A 23044-nucleotide genomic window follows, 5' to 3' on the forward strand; every position below is an offset into this window, starting at 1 on the left:
AATTGAGATTCAAATAGTGACAGGTTGCTAGCTCATCGCCTAAAAAAGAATCTCAAGTTTGTAAGCTTAGTCGCCTTTTACGACATCCATGGGAAAGAGATGGAGTGGTCCTATTCTTTTTTGTATTGGTGCCGGGAACCACACGGCACTTATATTTGAAATTCGCAAATAAGTTTGCTTGTTTGTTAACTTCTTCCTCTTGGCTCAAGTTCCGGTTGCATCCTCACCACTCCACAGAGGAGCCCAGGTATGCTTTTTACCATCAATCCTGGGTGAGTCAGGTTTTTACGCGAAGCGACCCCCATCTGGCCTCCACAACCTTTGCAGGTAAACCTAACCCGTATTGGATCAATCATGGTTCCTGAATGTGCAAGTTTCCTCACGACGTTTTCCCTCGCCATAAAAGTATCGGTAGGTAAGTATTCAAACTATGACTGAGAAAATAGTAATTGGTTTATAGCCTAGGTGGGTTTCGAAGCTGTGCCTCTGCGCATCAAGCATTTCAACCTTACCGATCCGACCACCTACGCTCGCTGTTTCTTAACTATCTCCATGATATTTCATACAAAGCAATAAAAAACAGCGTTATTTTTACCCGATAAAAGATAAATATATTATAAAGTTGCTTCCGCTTGCAAAGCGTAAATGTGGTTTTCGTCAATGACATCAATTTACAAATATTCATACTGAAACATAATGCATCTTACAATGTAAATGTTACAAGACTCGCTTACAAACTTTCCACAGGATTGTTGCGCTAGTATTAAGTTTTACGATCTGCTGATAAAAAAAACCTGTCTTCAAACATAAATACTTACGACTGCATCAAATAATGCAAATAAGGAACCAGACTCATGATCATAATGGATAGATAGATGGCCACGTGAAATAAATTGTGCTTCGTAATGGTGGCTCGATTTTGATGATAAGATATTGGATGATATCAGTGGGACTGCGCGACAAAATGAGTAAGTCTAAAACAATGTGTATAAGTATATCAATAAAAATACATATTCACCTATAGAATATATTTGCAAACTCTTTACTGGGTACTAAAAACTAAATCATCATAAGATTCACGGTGTATTTTGAGTCTGTTCTATAATAAATACCTATGTTATGATACGAAATAAACCTTAACCATTAATGTAAATATTTTAATGAACTTTGTGCCGCCCAGCATACCTACTCCACCTCAGTTTACATTGTCTTCTACTATACCTTTTCCCAATCTTTACGTTAGGTCGGCATAGTATGTCAGATGATTCTTGTTTATCATTCAAATTCATTCTCTTTCAGTTTTTCAGTCTCTAATGCATAACCAATTTCTTGGGATTCAATACAAAACAAGGACAAACTAAAAATAAAAGAGGTGAAAATATTAGATCAGATGTCTTTTCACCAAATGCAGAAGTGGAACAAAAGTCTCACCTCGTCAAAGTTGTCGACCATGAAACAAATGTGCGGGTACGTCATCTCCTCGCCCTCGCCCTTCGAGTCCATCTTGCGGCGCGACGGGGACGCGTACACCTGCCAAACACAACAGTTATTGTTAGTTTACCAAATAACTGCCAAAATTTTAAAGTCTTTTTTTTTTTGGACAAATTACACAGATTGAGTTAGCCTCGAAGTAAGACTTGTGTTACGAGATACTAACTCAACGATACTATATTTTATAATAAATACTTATATAGATAAACATCCAAGACCCAGGACAATCAGAAAAAGTTATTTTCTCATCATGCCCTGGCCGGGATTCGAACCCGGGACCGCCGGTGTCACAGACAAGCGTACTACCGCTGCGCCACCGAGACCGTTTAAAGTCATTTCGCCTTTGTTTCTCACAAATTCATAAGCCAATGTACTTAAATGGTGGTAACGCGTGGTAAAATCAACATATGTATTCAAAAACTAGGCCTTCGCAGGCACTTTTTGACGTCACTTTATAGTTGGCGGTCTTCATTACTGAGGGTGATTGAAGGAAAGATTGTTAACCAAGTCACCCTATTCTATGAATTCTAACTTTCCTTCACGATATTCTCCATCCATATATGTTGTTAACATACGTTTATTTTTAGACGTTTGGCATCGTGACTGTTAAAACTAAAGTAAAATAAACATTTTAATAAAGCCGAAACATATTGCAAATAAAGATATGAGCTACGTTGTAGCAGTGTCCTCTGCTATAAAAACTGACATTGGATATCAAAGTGCGAAAGACATAAACAAGTCTGTTATAACCGAGTTGAGCGCATATGGCGCAGTGTGAAGGGCGGTCGCAGATAGATACGCCGGCTAGGTAACACACACATATCACGCTTTTATCCTTTGAGGGGTAGAAGGCATATTTAAGAAAGCTATACGTTACACCAAAGACAAAAGAATTGTGGTATGTAGTATATTAATTTTATAGCTACTCCCGGCACCTGTAGCCATAAAAATCTATAAAATTCTTGTCAACAAAAAGAAAATAAAAAAGGATATTGGAACGCAAAATTTGGAGGAACCCCATAAAAGTGCCGTACAGGTTCCCGGCACCAATAGACAGAAAAGAATAGGACCTCCCCGTATCTTTCCCATGGATACCGTAAAAGGCGACTGAGGGATAGGTTGGCAAACTTGGGTTTCTTCTTTTAGACAACGGGATAGCAACCTGTCCCTATTAGAATCTCAAGTATATCAGTATACCCAAAGATATAGGTGTTTATTGCGAGCAGTTAACGAGCTACACAAATCATATGATTTTCAACGCGGCAGACACATGCGTCATTCCAATGATTGCCAATTGATCATTATTTACGACAACTGCGGCAAGTGGAACATTGATTAAAACTGATTTTCAAACACAACAAGTTTTCTAGAGGCGAACTAAACACCAAGAATCGTTTCTGTGCGTGTCAATGATATGTTTAGTGGAACACTATCGAGCTGAGTTATGCGAGCTGAAAATAAAGGATTCTTCTAGGGAATTCATGATATACATTGATTTGTTCTATTCTTAATTCAATATTTAAGCCATATGGCTGAACGCCTTTCAGTCTTTACAAGACTGTTGGCTCTGCCTAGCCCGTACGGGATAAACATGTGAATATATATATATATATTTTATCATGACATATATGTTCCTTTTCAAGGACAACCCCAACATCATAATTGGTTTCTACATCAAAACATTTCTTCACAAACTGATTAGACCTTGATATAAATAAACATGGGTCAGACTGCCCCTGCGCGGAATGGGTCCCGGCTAGTGATAAGGCGTGATGAGTAATGGGTGACGTAAGGGGCATTACATTGATTTGTCTCCATCAGGCCACCACAGACACAAGCCAAGCTAGATCTCGCATTGTACCCTGTTTCCCGACGTTAATATTTTGTTTAAGGTAGCTTCCTATCTGTAATAAACATTTTTACAAATAACACCAGACAATTACAACCAACCAAAAAAACAACAATGGTAGCATTATTTTGAAAAGCATGTAAAAAACTAAAAGGCAATAAAACCTGTTACCGAGACTAAACACCGCAGATTACGGCATTTCTTCATTACAATATTTATTAGTTTACGGCTATACTAGTAATTTGTTACAAAGGAAACTTTATGGGACAATAAATTTAACGTGGGCACACTTTTCTATTGTTTACAACAAAGCAAAGTTAGAACAGAACGTTCTTATAAGATCGCAAATTCAACAAGACACCAACCACTGTATCTACCTAGATACACATCTATGGGCATCACGCCACTATCGTGTGATGTTCTAGGCGTGTGAGATCTCTCAGCTTCCACAATATATTTGCAATAATATTTGATCGGACATAATGAAGTCTAGCGCAGGCAATTGCTTACATTATTAAAATCTGTATCTTTACTTGAAAAAGTCAGGTCAGGTTTTACAGAAAAATACTGTACTGAATTACTTTTTCAAGTGTGTTCATACTTTTTGTCTATTCTGGTAGGATAGGCAAACGTAATTACCAAATTGTGGTACGCTTTTTACCATGTTACCAAGAATGATCATTCATTACATAGAAAGTCTATATATTTTAGATGTTTCATAGCCACGGCGATGGGCTAGCGACTTGTCACTATTTGAATCTCAATTCTTCTGCCATACAGCTGAACGTGGCCTTTCACTCTTATCAAAACTCATTGTGTGCTCAGACTACCCCGCGAGGGTTAAAGGCGTGATTGCATAATGTCTGTATGTTTTATTGAGAGTAATGCCGTATTGATGGCGCCAACGTACGGCCTCCCGCCGGCACCCTGCAATCAACTGTTCCACACAACGCGTTCGGTCTTCATCGGCAATAATGACCGACATTCGCGGCGATCACTTGTCTATGGCTTCTCAAATTAAATTTAATTTAAACAATGATAATCAGCAAAGTACAGTGTTGTCTTTTCGAGTGATAGCTTTGTCTACCCCGAAAGAAAAGTCACATTTTTCCCTTACGGGTAGACAGGACTTACAATCACAATGTACTGTGATCGGATAGAAAAAAGTAAGAACCAACAATGCCTGCCTTGATAGTGTTCGTTTCAAAACAATGGACGGGATAGAAACACTTTTCGTTAAGAAAAGATTTCGATAAGCTTGTATATATAAATGCAAAAGATTAATTCCGTCCAACGAAAAAACACAAACATGATGCTAAAAAGCCACTTGGCAGCAGAACTATTGCTGGCAAAGAAGTGAAAAATAGGCGCCGCGTACTTTGGAAAAATATTTATATAACACGCAAAATCTTTTGCCTAGAAATGTAAGGTGCTGACGGCTCGCTCATACCATTGAAGATACGATTTTATTTGTCAGTATCTAATCTATATATTAAGCTTTTATCAATTAATTAAGATACTCGCATTTCAACAGGATCTAAAAAAATATATTATTTGATATTTATGACACGGCGAAAGGTTTATGCTAATTTGTAAAAGTTATTACATTTAAAAAACACTGGTGCTTCAGATTTTAATTTTTCATTAATAAACTCTGTATAACAATATGTAAACGTCATTCTTTTGTTAAACTTGATATTTCGGTTCTATCAGCAGTCTTATCAGCATCCACACCCTATCTGTTTTTGATTAATACTGTGATAAATATGTATTCATTTCATGAAAATGTCCCAAATTTTCGGAGAAACGTTCTCAACGTAAACTAACCTAGTTCAATGTTTTGTAAAGCTGATAAGATGTCTACTATTTATTTATAACAAACAGCCCAATAGACAAATAACTTGCCGTAACTTTAGAATCAATTTGACGAGCTAAGTCATGAAAACGGGCAAATGTCAACATAACAACGACCACGGGAGACTATTATTTTTTAGCTATTGTTAGACCAATACCTTGTTGTTTTTTCTGATTAGTAAAAACATTATGCTCTAATGCCGACTTGCATTTGAATTCTCTGAGAGAACATATTTTATCAATAACACTGGCCACAAACAAGCTAAACCTGACTCACGCTTCATCATGCGATAACAGTATAGTGTACAGTTGACATAATGATCTATTCCGAAACAAATGGGAGATTACAGATGCTCACTCGTGACCCGAAATCCGCTCTCAATTCTGTAACTCCACACCTACAACTTAGCACTAGAAAATTCAGATGCTGGTTTTAATCTCAATAGTTCTGAAAACAAATCTGTAGCTAAACAACCGTACTTAGTAAACTACTAAACCAATTCCATATTACTTTTGTTTTATATACCTACTACGAAAAGAATGTTATCATATCTTGACTAGGTAAACTTTATTATGAAAGAATCTTATTTATTCGTTAAGTTAAATTGCAAAAGGTTTAAACACAAATCTTCGACACTTGTGTTATAGAAAGTTTACAGCACCAGACATTTAGAGTAATTTTAACAAAAGCAACAAGTGACTGGAATTAGAGTGAGAACAGTGGTCGGCAAGCGGGCACCCCACTAGCGAGCCGGCAGGAAGCGCGCCCGCCATCCGCCGTGCCACCGGCCCCGTCGGATTGCTAGACTGCTTAGTAAAAGTAGTAAAGCTTTTTAGTATCAGTCTGAACAATCAACAGAAAAACCCTTTAAATGTTAGTAAACCAGCCGTTGAGTCACTTTATAAAAAGTTCCTTCTTGTTTTCCTTGTTTAAAGTCAAATTATCTTGTCAAAAGTGGTTCCAGTCTGATTGGCCTTCATTATCCTTACATTCAACTGGCTCCTTAAAAACATAGTAACATTCTTTATTTTATAAACTTGGCGCGAACTCGACCGTGTAAGACGAAAGTTAAGATTGCTTATTACCTAAATAAAAAAAAAAATATCGGAATAACTGCACCTGGCGAGAAACGAAATAAAATCTCAAGTCATTGTCGTCTACATACTTAAAGGGGAGATAAATAAAATATGAGACGAACGGAACTTGAGCGGATCGAGTTAGCATGCACCGAGCAGGGCCGGGTAGGGGGTGAGGCGGGCGCGGGGGCACGAGGCGAGCCGGGGGAAACGGCCAGAGAAGCGGCGTGCGCCGGTGGAGAGGGGCCGAACGTGACGTCACTGCGCGCGTAATTATTTCCATTGAGCCGAACGTCGACGACGGCAGCCGACGCCACCCGACCGGCCCGCGAGCGAAGCCAACCAGTGCTCCTTCTATTCTAGTACGCGACCGCTTCTTAACACGCGCGCTCCATACAACACAACTAGTTTTAAAATCGTAATAAAATTAGCGCGAAGCAGCCTCGGCCGCCGTTCCGTGTGATATCATAGTGATCGTACCCAGTGATCATCAACAAAGCCCGCGTCCGGAGCCCCAGTGCCGTTAGTGCAGTGAAGTGTGTGTATATCGTTTTCCATTTCGACCTCGTTTGCGCGTCTAGTGTGATTTAGCTGGACGCCAACCCGCCCGGCTTTCTATCGGGCACATAGGTCGGTAACGTCGAATCGATGAGCACTCGCTCGCCCAAAATGACAGCTCGTCCATTGATCGGGTGAGTGCCAACAACGTGCTGCCGCTCTCATTAATGAAAACTGCTGTGCTGTGCCGTCGACGGGGAGAGAAATCGTACGGCTGAGTCGTTTATTTGTGTCGAACTGACATGTGTACTCATCTCGATGGTCACACTACAAGTACAAGATTTAACACGAACATTGTATTTATGTTGATATTTACAAATAGTCTAGGCAGTGTGAAGGACCCTAGCCGTCTGTTTTTGAACTTTGATTGAACTCGGCTAGGTAGGTTGTGCTGTTTATGTACGATGACAGTTCCAGAAACACGACCGCGATAATTACTGACATTACAAAATCAGGCGCTCTGCGGCTTTGTTACCTTTCACAATAGAAACCCCTAATTGTTTGTCGATAAGCAAGCGTGCTAATTATTATTACGAGACTTTTAATCATCGTTTTATCGTACTCTTAGAACATTAACGACGTGATTAATATTAACGACAAAGTAATCAGACATGCCTATTGATTTGAACGTTAATTTACATCATAATTAACTAACTAGTATTAGTAAACAATATCTGACAATGCATTTTTTCTGCGATTCCAGGCTCATTTCAACCAAATGGTGATTGGATGACGATCTCGACCCGGTCCCCGGACAAGGAGCCGTCGCCGCCAAAGCAGATCAACTTCGCCGAGCCTCTGGTCGAGTCGGTGCGCGTGTACCTGGCCAATGAGCAGCCGTCCAAGCAGCTAGCGCTCGTGCCGCGCGTCCCCAGCCCGCCGCCGGAGCCCGCGCCCGTCTGCGATGTGGACATAGCTTCACACACCGTACAAGACGAAATCAAAGGGATCAATTTCGAGCGACTCAAACGGAATGACCTGAATAACAACGCCTCGCGTCAGAACTCCGAAGGAGCGCGTCCTAGCACCGAGATGCCGAGCCAAGCCGAGCTGATGCAGCGGCAGCCCCTGCTAGCGCGTCAAGCAAAAAAAGACGCGCCGCAGCCAGCTACCGACGAGTCCGACCCCGACCAAGAGACTTCTCCCCAGCGCACGGGAGACTTCATTGTAGAGATTCCCGCCGGCACCGTCCGAGAAGAACGCTACCCTAAAGAAATATGGAAAACAATAATTTCCTTCTTTTTCCTATTTATCTGTGTGTGTATAAATATGATGTCACTATCTCTCGTCCACGAGAGGCTGCCGGACCGGAACAAGACTGACCCGCTCAACGATATCGTCCTCGAGAATATCGGGCCGGCTGATTGGGCGCTCGATGTGTCCGAATACCTCATCATGGTCTCGACAACAGTGGCCATGCTGGTGGTCGTGTTCCACAAGCACCGGTTTATCGTGTCGCGCCGGTTGTTCTTCATCATTGGCCTGCTGTACCTGTACCGCTCGATCACGATGTTCGTGACCGTGCTGCCCGTCTCCAGCAAGACTTACTTCTGCAGTCCAAAGGAAGAAAACGTCACGTCGCTGGTGATCATCAAGAGAATGTTCTACTTAATATCAGGCTTCGGTTTATCGATAAACGGAAAACACACTTATTGTGGTGATTTCATATATTCGGGTCACACGATGATCCTAGTGTTAAGTTACCTCGTCGTGGCGGAGTATTCGCCGAAGAAACTGTGGCCGATGCACTGGGCGATGTGGGGCTCGGCGCTGCTGGGCGTGTCGTTCGTGCTCCTAGCACACGGACATTACACGGTGGATGTAGTGATCGCGTATTACATAACGACACGGTTATTCTGGACGTTCCATTCATTGCTGGTGACGCCTCACCGGGCCGGCAACGGCTACAATCACTACATGATCCAGCGGGAGTGGTGGTACTGGCTGTTCACGTACCTGGAGCGCAACGTGCGCGGGCCGGTGCCGCGGCGGTACGACTGGCCGCTGCCCTGGCCGCGCACCAAGCTGTTCTCGCGCCTCAGCTAGTGACGCGCGCGCGCGCTGCCGCCGCCGCAGGACGTATGACGCCCGCCCGTCGTCGCTCACCTTCTGCGAGTGCCGCTTCAGGACCTGCAGCTCTTTGGGACTGGTTCTCGTGCAGATGGCCAGCGTGAGCGTGTAGTCAAACTGGTGGACGATCAGGTTCAAGTACACGGTCTCCTCCCAGTCAATCTCCGGATCTCCGATGGGTAACTTCTTGGAATCCTTGCGGAAGACCTCCACGTCCGTCTGCGAATAGTCAGTAAAGGTTCAGTGATAAGGAGTACTGCACTTAACGGATTATCAATGAGATTATGGGCGTCGTCGCGTTGAGTTTAAAATGTGATACAAATACTTGATAAGTGAGCTCACCACCTAATGCAATTTACTTTAGGTCTGAAGAACCTTGCGTATGCTTTTATTGTTAATAGGACTATAAGACTTTTATTTTAATTTGACAAAGAACAATAATCGAACTATTAACATCGCCGTTGTTAGGATTTTTGTTTTTGTAAATGTATATTTTATAAGTGGTTAGCGACCACGGATGTCGAGTTTAAGCAGCTCCTATTTATTAGCAAAAAATGTACTGTGATTAGTTACGAGTAGGCGGAGCGAGCGATTGTGATCGCGGACAAGTACAGCTAGAACGTAGTCTTCGTCCTAAGTACATATAAGAAAAACATATTTTTATATTATAAAGTACATAACTGTTGTTAATGCATAATTTTGTATTTCCAATGATTTGTCTAATAGAATTTTGTAACAATCATCCATATGGTGCTAAACTAGAAAGTAAAATGAAATTTTCAACCACATAAGTACTTAATTGCACCAGAAGTACGCAGAAACATTCCTTGTGGTCACACACTACTGTCGCAAAATGATGAAATGTCATGATAAGAATAGTTCATAATTTTCGGAGTAAACGAGAAACCAAAACATTGAGTTGATGTAGACTTGCAATGCAATTTTAATGTATGACATGAACAATTATAAGCAATAGAGATGGAATTCAATTACTATAATTATTTATTTTTACTTCAGAAGCGCAACAGCGCAACAACTCGTCATGCATAACTTTCTACTACATTTACATGTAAGTTAAAGATCTAAAATTGAAAAAGACCTCTGATATATAGTAAAATAGCACAAGCTTTAAAGTCGAATGTTCACCATTGAAATAGTAACATCAACAACTACATGCACACTAAAAACCTTAATTTATTATAATTATAAGAGGTATTTAGTCTGTTAAATTTCAAAATAGACAATTTTGATATAATTAATGGCAAAAACGAATCTTGATAATTTTATTCGGATTAGCATTCAATCAGTGGTTTTCTTATAACAGACTTACCTCATACTTAGGCAGGTATCTGGAGGAGCCCTTGACATGGCGCTTCCTCACGAAGAAGAGCAGGTCGTCGCAGTCTATCGCCCTCTCTTCTTGGAACAGAAAGTGCCTCACGAACAGATCTGTCCAGTAGGTCGTTCCTTGCAGCACCACGAATCCACAATCTGAAACATTTCCACTATTTGAAAACTGTATCAATATGTTTGTTTCTATGTCATTAATTATGTTATAATTAATCAAGAAGAAACTTTGTCAAAGAAAATAATTAACCAAGGAGCGAGTCCCAATTTAAGTTATTCCTTGTTTATTTTCTCTGACATAGTATTGTTTTAATTGCGAGAGGTAGTTGAGTTTTATATTGTGTACCTCGATGTTAAGTTGATGTGGAATTCGCTACTCGGTCTCTGCATGTAATGTGAAGTGCCTTTAGTGTTAATGCGACTGGCGAACTCCACGAGAGTCCTCGTTAGCCATGAGGCTGCATCTCGCAACTATTCAATGTAATAATATATATTGTTGCGGATTTCATTGCGGGCTTTTGGTCGTTTAAGTTGTCTACATTTTGCAAGGGATGTTTTGAATACCAAGTCAGATCTACGATTATGATAAGATAAAATTTTATTCAAAACTTGTACTTAGTAGAACTATCAAGTGAACTTGGAAAAGTAAATTTATTTCTTGAAGATTTTTAGTCGAGCTCTATGAATGTGCATGCAACGTGCAAAAACCATTTTGTGTAGATCCGACAGTGTCAGAATTGAACCCCGCAACCTGTCGCACGACCCGCCTCGCCGCGCCGCCGCGCACACAAACAGCGCATCTTCATGTTTCTACTATATTTATAAATGTAAATGTTTATACACACATAATTTGTACATTACTATTTTGATTATTATTTAAATATAGATTTGTAATGTTATTCTTAATGAACTTTACTGGTATTTTTACCGTTGGCTGATTTTCGAGGCAAATCAAATGACCTGTTGTTTAATGTAGTTTTTAAATCATGAAACAAACTTATTTACCTGATTAATTAAGTTTACAAAATGTGCTTGTTTATGAGATGTTTATTTGAGATTGCAAATTACTTTTTTTGTTTTTGCAAACAAAAATACTGAACAAAGCGTTGTAGTGAAGAGCCAGCTAATTCTGAATCTCAGAATATTGTTGTGTCAGCTGTAAATATCGGCTTTATGTGCATTGACTCCTACTGTAACGAGCTAAAGTTTAAGTTTGATTGACAGGCTCCTAGATTTTGCACAATTTTACTGTAGTGCAATTGAGAACAATTTTTTGTAGCAAGACTTAGCCCATTTTTGCAAAGCACAATTTCATCCAAATCATTTCCGCCATTAGTTTATAAATTCCATGAATAGAGTGTTTCCGCAGGATCATTTTTCCGTTATATCTGCGACTACATAAATACATACATATAATCACGTCTATATCCCTTGCGGAGTAGATAGAGCCAACAGTCTCGAAAAGACTGAAAGGCCATGACTGTACTATTTACTTACCTGCGACTACAAATCTCATTAATGTGCTCGAACAAAATAATCGCGAGGTACCACTCTCAACTCTTACAAGTTTATATCTAAAAATGTCTTTATGAAATTTCAGCACCTGCAATTTCCTTACAATTTGAGTAAATCAAACCTTTGTATGTTCAAATCACTGTTTCTTCCTTTTTTGCGTGTGCATTCTCATCTGTCATTTTCGCTCTCAGGGTCCATCTACACGAAGAGATAGAGTGGTCCTAATACATTAGATGGACCACACGGGATATTAAATTACTATACCTGCTAACATATGTCCAGCAGGCAATATTGCATTGCCTGTTCTAGCCTGTACCCACATTCCTTCAACGAAGATAAATTATTTTATTGGATGTCGTGTAACCGTCTAAGTTTCGGCTCGTATGTAATCGCAACAAATATTGTGGATTTGTAAAATATTAATTATTATCGATGTTTAAGTTAATATAAGGCGCTCGCACTGCGAGTGTAAATGAAATGTTTCATACATTCCTGCTTTTCGCATGTTTCTTAAAAAAAATTAAAAGTAACATGTGAATGGTATGACAAACAAAAAGAGTTTATTTTTACATGTCTATCCTATTTTGTAATCAAAAGTAAAATTTTTATAAAATTTCTATGAGCATAATAAAATAAATGTTATGGTTACAAAACAGGATTTGTCAAAGTAAATAGACATGAAAATACATAAATCTGTATGTTTATAACAATGCTGTTGTACATTAAAGTTCATTAAATGTGTTTTCTAAGTCCGCCTTTTTATTATAACCCCAGTAGGTATTTAAGTACATAAAAATAGACAATACCGCAAAGATGAAAGAATTTAAAATTACCACTAGTCGTAAAATTATTTTGAGCAATATCTATCTTTAAGTACTATTAATAGCCGTTTCGACATCTATTCAGCTTGTTCCTTTTGGCGTTAGTTCCAGTTACAACCTAACCTCTCTGGAGAGGAGCCCAGGATGCGCCTTTTGACCAGGATCCTGTATTGGATGAGTCAGATGTTTTACACGAAGCGACTCCCGTCTGACCTCTGCAAGCCTGACAGGAGAAACTATATTAAATCATAGTTCCTTTGTCTATTAATCTACTACAGTTTAATGCAGTGGAGCGATAGGCTTTTGAATGTAAGGAGTTCAGAGGGAGATTCAAGCAGTTACGGCGCCCAATCTTGTTTTTCTTTTTGTGAAGACTGATGTCAAACTCTCTATTCAATCTTTCTCTTCAATCTGCTTACTAGGATGATGTAAATAATTTTCAATCATTCGGTAACATTGCTCGCACGTCGACGTCGTTTCAAAATTGTCACAAATCATTATCATTAGTGTATGCGTATACATATAATTTAACATGAACTATGTTGGGCGTGGCACGGCTCATAGGGACAGGAATAATAAAGAGATAGGGCGTTATTTTGTGCGTCAGTGGTCGAATCAGTAAGGTAAATGCGTGGTGCACAAAAAGGCACAGGTTCAAAGTTTTGCCTCGGCCATGTACCTACCAATGACTATTTTGGAAGTTGCGTACATAAGATTGAATACTAACCGATACTCTTATGGTGAGAGAGAACCTGCACATTGAGGCAAGTGGATGTGTAACCATGATCAATACAAATTAGGTTCCTAGATAGATAGAAATCTAGATTACATAATTAGCAAAGAAAGTATGCAGAGATTGTGGCAAGTGGAAAGAGGTAGTCTCTGCCTACCCCTCCGGGAAAGAGACGTGATTTTATGTATGTATTACATCATTAAGGCATAAACATAACTATGTAACCATTCAGTCTTTGGAAGACTGTTGGTTCTATATGGGTGATTCTCCACTATCGGGAAAATCAATGTCCTGAGCAATTTTTAGAATTGTGTGTGGCTATGTTTTTCAAACGATCATTTAATAAGATAGTACAATAAAAGTTCTTTCTAAGCTACCAATTTGTAAATAAAAAGAGATTCCCGATTTTTACGAAATATCTTTTCAAAAACCCCAAAAACAGTCCCCTGACCTGTCCCCATTCCAGATTTACAGTTTCTACCAAGACTTTTTTCTAATTTTGTCCAAAATATGTAGTATTCACAAATACTGTTCTAATGTATGATAAATGAACATAATAAATATTCTGGAATATATTTAAATTTAAGTTAAATAATAGAAAAATTTTAACTCTAAAGTTTGTCCTAACAATTTGTGAACAGTACCCTGTCATGAATAAAACAAACGAAAAAAAATAATCTAATAGAAGTAACATATTGCGTTAGCGTGGAACGGAACGACATAGTTGTGAAGTTCGTCCGTATAACAAGTTTGTGTGACCAGCCGCCATCTTCCTGTAGTGCGAAGCAAGTGTTGAGGCGAACACGTGCCGCGGCCGGATCAAATAACAGTCCCTTGGGTATGTGTTTTATTTTATCATTTTGAAAGATAAGTTAATGAATTATTCGTAATTATTATGTCATAATCTCTTGTTGAATATGATATTTCGCAATTTTTAAGTAGTACAATGCTATTGCAAATAATCCGAATTTTAGGTTAAATAACCAGTCCCCTGGCGACAGTCCCCTGTATATTTGAGCGACAGGGGACTGTCTTATTACACAGGGGACTGACTTTAGTTATTTTTTTTCTCAGGTAAACTTCACAATGCCGCCTCAAAAGAAGACTAGGGAAGAAGTATTAGAAAGGAAGAAAGAATTAGAACGTTTAAGATATCAGCGCCTTAAAAATGATCCCCAAAAGAGAGAAGAAATGAAAGAAAAAGAACGTCTTAAGTATCAAAAGAAAAAAGAAAAAGGCTTAAGAAAACTCGTACGAGACATGACTCCACGTGAACACAGAACTGCAAAAAAAAATTGGAAAAAACATTGTACTGATTATCGGGCTAGGAAAAAGACATTGAAGGAAACAACTAATGCTTTTGTGAGAGACAACACTCCAAGTTCAGAGACTGAGATTTCAGCACCTCCTACAACTGACAATTCTGCAAATAAAAAGAGAAAAAGACATGCGAAGCTATTAAGAGAAAAAGCGAATAGAGACAAAGACAATAAGATACTCGAATATAAAAGAAAAGTCGAAAAGTATAAAAAAAGACTGTCAAGACTCGAAAAAACTATAAACCAAAATAAAGATGAAACACCTAACACGAAAATTAACAGAATGATTGATGATTCTAACTCGAGAAAAGAAATTGTGAAAAAAGCATTGTTCGGCGAGGTGATGAATAAACAATTGAAAGAAAATTATTCACAATTAAAGACCCAAAAAGACAAACAAATATTTTCAAAAGTTGTTGCTGGGACATCAGTACATAAATACAAACTATGGACTACCAAAGACAGTGCTATTAACTATAAAATGACAAAAAAATGGAAACCATCTCCTTCTTTGGAAATGCCTAAACGAACACGAATTGACAAAATTTCGAAGAGATGTGCAAAAGTGATTAGAGAGTTTTATGAGGATGACAGCAATAGCAGACTAGGTGCTGGAAAAAAGGAATTTATTACAAGAAATTCAATCAAGCATCAAAAACGCTATCTACAAGATACAGTGCTGAGCTTGTACAAGAAATTTGTAGCTAGTAATTTCAAAATAAGCTATCAAATGTTCTGTCGTTTGCGTCCTTTCTGGGTTGTCAAGCCAAAAGCTCAAGACCGTGACACTTGTCTTTGTGTCACTCACGCCAACATTGACTTAAAGCTGTCTGGTTTACACGCGGCAAAAATATTGTCGTATAACAGCTATCAGAAGTTACTAGAAAATTTATGCTGTGATCGCTATAATGTGGAGTGTTTGTCAAGAAAATGCCTAGTGTGCAATAACAGAACCCCTGCCTACAATGAGTTTGATGACAACAAACCTATACAATACAAGAAATGGGTATCTGAAAAACAAGAATATTTGGATCCAAAATCTAAAAAGCCTAAGCTAGTGACTAAACACCTTAAAAAGACTTTGACGCTGCGTCCGCGAGAGTTGATACATGAATTGCATGCTGACCTAGACAAGTTCTTTTGCCACCAAAGAAACATTGTACATCAATTCAATGCAATCAAACATTTGAAGGAAAATCTTGGCGAAGAAGATATTTTGATACACATGGACTTCTCCGAAAATTATTGTACCAAATACGGAGAAGAGATTCAACCCTTCCACTTCGGAGGATCTCGAACTCAAATAAGTATTCACACAGTTGTTGTGTATCTCAAAAACTCAATACAATCCTACGCCACCATTTCCAAAAACTTGACGCATTCACCCTCAGCTATTTGGGCGCATTTGCAGCCAATTTTCCGAGCAATACAACCTGGAATTAAATATGTTCATTTCCTTAGTGACGGGCCGGTTACACAATATCGGAACAAAACTATGTTCTTTGTTTTGGCCTCGAGATTATCCAAAGATATTCCAAATCTACAAGGATTTTCGTGGAATTACTCGGAGGCCGGACATGGCAAGGGTGCACCAGATGGTGTTGGTGCTACTTGCAAGAGGACTGCGGATGCTGTTGTAGCTGCTGGAGGTGATGTCGATACCCTGGAACAATTTGTGGAAGTCATCCAAGCTAGATGTCCTGGGATTATTTTCCATACAATAAATGACGAAGATATTCAATCAATTACTGATGCCATTGAAAAGACTTCCAAACTAAAAAGTTTTAATGGAACATTAAAGGTGCACCAGATCACTGGAATATCTACTTCCCCAGCAGTTTTGACAATGAGAAGTTTAAGCTGTTTTTGCCCTAATACCTGTCAACATTATAAAATTGGAACAATTAATTACAACCAGAAAATGAAGCTTCGTGTTCAAGACATTTACACCGAATCTGAAACCTCTTCATCCGAGGATGATAATGCCCTTGATATGTTTGAAATCGAACCTTCATATGCGACCAAGCCACGAACTGATAGTCCTGTGGAAGAAATGGAAGCGGGACCTTCCCGAGATAACAACGACAAGTATAATTGTGGAGACTATGTATTAGTTAAGTTGCAGAGTAAACATACTGAATACCGTTATGTTGCGGTCATAAATAAAATTGATGAAGAAGATGGTGAATTCACTGTCACGTTTTTAAAACTCTGTGATAAAGAAGGACTGACTTTTAAAGTAGACGAAGAAGATGTTTCTGATATAGCCTTTGAGCAAATTATTAAAAAGTTGACTAATCCGGACTTGATCCTAAAAGGGAAAAGAATCTTTTATAAATTTAATACACCGGTTAATATTTTTGAACAGTAATGATGATACATGATAATTATAGGATTTTCAAGAGCTGATCTCTAAGATAACTCACTTAAATTGAGACTGATTTTACTACTTAGAAGGTGTAAAAATTAAAATAAGCATAAAAGCAACTGATGTCAAAGACCAGAAATTGAAATTTTAAGACTGATTTAACTACCTGATACTAGTGTATAAGAGAATAAGTCAATTAACAATGATAATTATATGTTGTTTTGTTTCATTGATCTCAATTTAAAATGCAAAATATTAGTTACTAATTGATAGATGTAAGAAGAAAATGTTGATTATAAACCTATGATTCGAAGAACGTTTAAAACGTTTGCCAAAAAATATTTAAAGCAAAGTGAAAGACTTAGTTAATTTCTTTGAAGTTTATGAGAAGTTTTTTTAGTTTATGTTTATTTGTTCTTAATTGGATGTTCAATTTCTAAAATAAAGTTTATTTGTAATGAAAACTATCTTGCTTTTGTGTAAAAATCATTCCCCTGTCATATGTGTCAGTCCCCTGTCATGATTTTTCATTAAATCGTGGATAATTCCTAAAATATAAAAAAAATGAAGTGGTTGTCAATTATATAGTTTAAAGCTTGAATAAATTTAGCTTTCTATGTAGGAAAAACTATCATTTAGCAAAAAAAAGTATCAGGACAGCTTTGTATGGGCCATTTTCCCATTAGTAGAGAAGTACCCATATATCAACCCTGTAATAGAAAAAAGATGTATATTTTTTTCCATGGATATTATAAAAGGCGACTAAGGGGAAAGGCTTGGTATTCTTGTAGGCGATGAGCTAGCAACCTGTCACTATTTGAATTTCATTTCATTGTTGAGCCATACAGTTGAAAGTGGCCTTTCAGTCTTTTCAAGACTGTTGGGTCTTGGGACTGGACTGTCTACCCCACGACTCTATCCTAGTAATCCTTCCAAGTTCAGATAACAGCACTGTCTAAGTATTAAAGAAGATAAATAATTCACTCTTTTTTGAACTAACACACACACTATACTCCTTGGAACAACTTTAATTACAAAAATTGCATACAACAAGAATCCCAATAATAGTTTAATAGCCTTACCCATAGTTGCCTTTCACGACATCCATGGAAAAGATATGGAATGCCATGTGCTTTTAATTAAATTAAAAGGTTCAAAACAAAGTTAATAATTATTTTCAAAGGGCTCTTCAAATAAGTTTTTTTCTTGTGGCCACACTTAAGCTTATTGGCTGTACATACATACATATGGTCACGTCTATATCCCATGCGGGGTAGACAGAGCCAACAGTCTTGAAGACTAAATGGCTACATTCAGCTATTTGGCTTAATGATAGATTGAGATTCAAATAGTGACAGGTTGCTAGCCCATCGCCTAAAAGAAGAATCCCAAGTTTATAAGCCTATCCCTTAGTCGCCTTTTACGACATCCATGGGAAAGAGATGGAGTGGTCCTATTCTTTTTTGTATTGGTGCTGGGAACCACACGGCACTTATTGGCTATATATACATTTATATAATATAACTTCAAGTAAATGCAGGAATTATATATTTTGTTTTAAAAAGGTTGGGACTGCCAAAGATACACGTTATACGAAAAATAAAATTACTAAATAATGATAGTATTTAAAACATCTCTGTATTTTTCCAGCTAAGAAATAAGGGAAAATACAGAGATGAAAAATAGAGCAAGCATTCTACACCTGAGTGGTAAAAGCAAAAATATTTTTGTAAATTTTAGTGCAAATGTAGATAGATAGATAGATAATTCTTTTATTTGATTTGCTACACACAATGTACAATTTTATATGGAATACAACTTAATTAGGGTGTCAGTTGCAGCAATACAAAAAGGTCACAACTCAACGAATTAATTGCTACAGAGCAAAACGCTGATTTTCAGTTATGACCTAGGTGCTAGTGCAGGTCAATCTGCACACATAATAAAAAATAAAAAAAAAACAAAAACTTGTGTACAGTCAACCACATAAAATTACCCTGCATGGAACTCTATGGGTCGTTGTCAAATTTTGCGCAGGTAAACTAGTCCCTTGACAGTTTTTACTTTATATTAATTAATAATTCAACTATCACTAAAAAAAACATATTGAGTAAATAATAAATCACATTATTAAACATATATTAATAGAATAAAGATTTAGTTTAGATGTTTTTGTTCTTTTTTTTAAGTAACATAGTGGTAATTTTAGGTAACAGAGGGGTTTTCCTTATAAATTCTATCCGTCCCAAGTAGCACTCTGTCACAGAAAGGATCAAATAACTTGAATTTCTAATATATCAACCAACTTCAAATAAATTATTACCATAAAAGTAGTATTATAAATATATATAAAATATGTTTTAAAGACCGTTAGTATTAAAATGTACTTTTTTGAAAATTGTCTAAGCTTTGTCCCACGTATTGCTGGGAACCATTTGGAATACTATGTTACTATGTAAATCATATGTCAAAATAGAGATAGCGTTGCTTTTTTCTGACTATTTGCTTGAGTGAGGTGTCGTCGTTCATCGTGGTCGTCCGTTAGAGCGGGGGGAGGGGTGCATCAGTTTTCAGTTGCCCACTTGGCATTCAACGTGCTGCGTGTTTTTATTGAGCATCCACTTTGTTACTCACCTATTCCGTAAGTAAATCAATGTTTTTTCTATTATTTTATATTCAGCTTGTTAACTAAGGGGTAAATATTCTAAATTTGAAATAAAATATTCAATCAACGCCATATTTTTTTATTTATGTCTATTGAAATGTAAAATTTACAACTATGTTACTCGCAACTCTGTTACTTACGCGTGGTAACAGAGTTGTATTAAAACTTTACTATTTAACTTTGACTGAAATTGTATGTTCCAAATGCAATATTTTTTAATAATCTGTTTTCTACAATAATATATAATCTTGGTACGTATAAATGAATCGTGAAAAATTGTAAATAACCCTAAAAAATTGTTACAGAATATTGTGTATTTGTTTGCGTGCTCAAGATGCCTCTCACGGCAGCTGAGAAGCAGCGACGATACCGAGAACGGCGTAAAAATAATCCTGACAAAGTAACAGAAGCTAAACGAAAAGATCTAGAGAGATACCATGCAAAAAAATGCTTAGTAAAAGATTTAACAACACGTGAACATCGAGCTATAAAAAAAATGGCGATCTGCGAACTCTAGACGGTAAGATAAGGCTAGAGCACTACTTATTGTTTTGCACACTCCAGAGTCTACACCACCTCGATAAGATAGTCCTGCTTCTATAGATCAAGTTATTTCAAGGGAATATCGTCGTTTGTCAACACTCCAGCTGTCTACTTCTCGTGAAAACACTCCTCACTCAACAACATCATCGGCTGTTCGCGGCAGAAAGCAAGTAAAAAGAAACAGGTCGAAATTATTTAGAGATAATACAAAGCTGAAGGAACAATTACTTGTTCAAAAAACTCTGATTTTTATAAAGATTATTATAGATTAGTATATTTCTATTAATTATTGTTCCATGTGATTTGATCTCAATCTCAACCAAGTGCAATTTATTTAGATAAAGTAAAAAAAAAACAACTATGTTACTTTGTTACAACTCTGTTACTTTTTTGTCCCAATGATTAAAGAACTTACTATGGAATTTTAGGGAAAGCTATTCAGTATTATATTGTAATATCACAGTACATTAATTCTTACATATTTATGCTGTTATAATGTCATACTTAGTTGTTGATATATAAGCATTTTGTAGACTTTGATAGAATTTAATATCTGTTAATGTTTAAAAAGTAACAGAGTTGTTTAAGATTTAATTAAATTATTATTAAAGTTTAAAAAAACATTGTGATTCTAAACGTGATTGTAAGATGTAAGACTGTAATTAATATAAATGCCAAAATATTTGCGACTGATTTGTTTAATTTTATAATAAAAGGTAAAACATTATGATAACAGAGTTGTATTTCTTTACACCCTGACCCACTAAATGTAGAATAAGTCATAAATTATTAATTAAACATCGCGGCCGACTATAATAGACCATACTTTAGTTATTTTAACAGGTATGGGCACAAAGAAAAGTAAAGTTTAAATATATTTACAATTTCATATTTTTACAATTTTATGTTACGTTTACCTGCCCTAAATTTGACAATGACCCCTATGACAGTAAAAAGATGATATTGCAGTGAATATGGTTGGACTAATGATTTGTTCACTGTACATTATGACAAGTTTATCAATATAGTTTATTTTATTATTATCTTAGTGTCTCTCCATTTGCTTACTTGCTTATCTATTAATAGTAAGACTTATGTAGTAATAGTAAAAATATTGATGCAGTTAACTGATTTTAACCTTTCATATTACATTATATTTGAACTGTTCTAGATAAAATAAAGGTATGTTACATGCATATATTATTTATAAAATAGTATTTTGATGCAAAGTTGTTTAACTATGCATAAGTCGAACTGCTGCTTGTTCCCTCTAGATAAACCATAGGAAAGCGACTAGAAAAATCTAATGAATATCATAATATTTTTTTTATTCATATACTTAAGCATAAAACTTTTATAGAAAACAAGAAATGCCTGTATACAAAAAACTTACCATCTTTCATTAGCTGCCGCATCTCCTTCGTTCTCTGGAAATTTATTTCCTCGAGTAGCTGCTCCAGCATGGTAGCGCTTTTCATAAATGAGGAGCCTCCTAACGACATTTTGCTGGTAAAAGTCCAAATCCCCACAACTCTACCCAAGTAATCACCTTCCAAGTTCTGATAACAGCACTGTCCAACTATTGAAGATAAATAATTCACTCCTGTTATAACCAAAGCACATACTATACTCCTTGGAACACCTTCAATTACAACTGAACATTGGTTTAATTTAAAAATTCGCACATATTTATCCCAGCATTACCTATTTATTTACAGTACTAAAAGGGAAAAGCTTTTCTTTCCACCACCATTACAAAATGAAACTGAACGAATGAATAAAAGAAAATGACTTTGACACTGACAATTTCTCAAATGTTTCTTTCAATGCCTTAAAGACAGTGTTGCCACCTTGGTGGTTTTTCCACCAGAACTGGAGCCTTTTTAAAGCCTTTAGAGGATTTTTTTAGTAACATAGCGGTTTTATTCTTTTTAGTGGTTTTTAGCGGTTTTTCAGTATGGAATCGGCAACACGTTTTGTCAACAGAGTGTCTGTGTCACTGTCATATTGACAGTGATACTGACACTCTGTACAACACACCTGATTTACGCTTATGTACTTTACCGGGGCGGGGAATCCCTTTAGCACAATGAGAATTTCATATTGTTTTATGCTTACTCTATAGCCGGGGAATCCCGTAGCGCAATCGTTGTTAGTGTTTTCTTTTAACTTTGACATTCTATGTATCGAATTTGGTGAGTGCTGTTGAAATCTTAAAAAGTTTGATAAAGTCGTTTGTTAATTGGTTACAGTGTGTGAAGTCGTTATCCTTAATACTATCCAACAATGGAAATTCCTTTAAAGAAAAAAAACTATGCACAAAAGTATAGAAAAGAGTGGGAATCACATGCCGAATTCATATCCTGGCTTAAACCTTTGGTTGGTGATGATACGAAAGCTTTTTGCACATATTGTAAAGTAGAATTACTAGCAAAATTAGTAGACTTGAGAAGACATGCTGAAACAAAGAAGCACAAACAAAAAATGCAAATTATATCCGGCAACCAGATTATACAATTCAAGCCTGATGGTGAGAAGATTTCCAACCCAAAATCGCGCAAAGCTGAAGGAATGCTCGCTCTTTACATTACAGAACATAGCTCAGTTTCCTGTATTGATCATCTGACAGACTTAGTGAAATTAGCTTTCCCTGACTCCAAAGCAACGGATGATTTAAAAATGCATCGTACTAAGTGTACTGAAGTTATTAAAAATATCTTGGCACCACATTTTACTGAAGAACTAATAAAGGATATAGGGGAACAAAAATATAGTCTCATCATTGATGAGTCAACTGACATCAGTACGTGCAAGCAACTTGGTATTGTAATCAG

The 23044-nt window shown here is 37.1% G+C and overlaps 2 protein-coding genes across 4 annotated transcripts in view; one reads left to right on the plus strand and one right to left on the minus strand.

Annotated features, from left to right (window-relative positions):
- The window catches only part of LOC106132032 (phosphatidylcholine:ceramide cholinephosphotransferase 2), an 84008-nt gene extending 71498 nt beyond the window's left edge, over positions 1–12510 (plus strand). Inside the window, exons 1-2 of one of the 2 annotated variants that reach the window (XM_013331335.2) lie at positions 6543–6963; positions 7533–12510. In XM_013331335.2, the coding sequence (XP_013186789.1) occupies positions 7559–8875 (1317 nt within the window). In that variant the 5' untranslated portion in view covers positions 6543–6963; positions 7533–7558 and the 3' untranslated portion in view covers positions 8876–12510. Of the gene's footprint in view, positions 1–6542; positions 6964–7532 lie in introns of those variants that run through there. The other variant, XM_013331334.2, reaches the window with a different exon arrangement.
- The window catches only part of LOC106132033 (uncharacterized protein KIAA0930 homolog), a 42458-nt gene extending 20484 nt beyond the window's left edge, over positions 1–21974 (minus strand). The window contains exons 1-4 of one of the 2 annotated variants that reach the window (XM_060944808.1): positions 21604–21974; positions 10230–10390; positions 8936–9118; positions 1432–1530 (exon numbers count right to left, since the gene is read on the minus strand). In XM_060944808.1, coding sequence (XP_060800791.1) covers positions 1432–1530; positions 8936–9118; positions 10230–10390; positions 21604–21712 — 552 coding nt within the window. In that variant the 5' untranslated portion in view covers positions 21713–21974. Of the gene's footprint in view, positions 1–1431; positions 1531–8935; positions 9119–10229; positions 10391–21603 lie in introns of those variants that run through there. The other variant, XM_060944805.1, reaches the window with a different exon arrangement.
- Between the last annotated feature and the right edge of the window lie 1070 nt (positions 21975–23044).

The sequence above is a fragment of the Amyelois transitella genome, chromosome 6 (assembly GCF_032362555.1).
Source record: "Amyelois transitella isolate CPQ chromosome 6, ilAmyTran1.1, whole genome shotgun sequence".
Lineage (NCBI taxonomy): Eukaryota > Metazoa > Arthropoda > Insecta > Lepidoptera > Pyralidae > Amyelois > Amyelois transitella.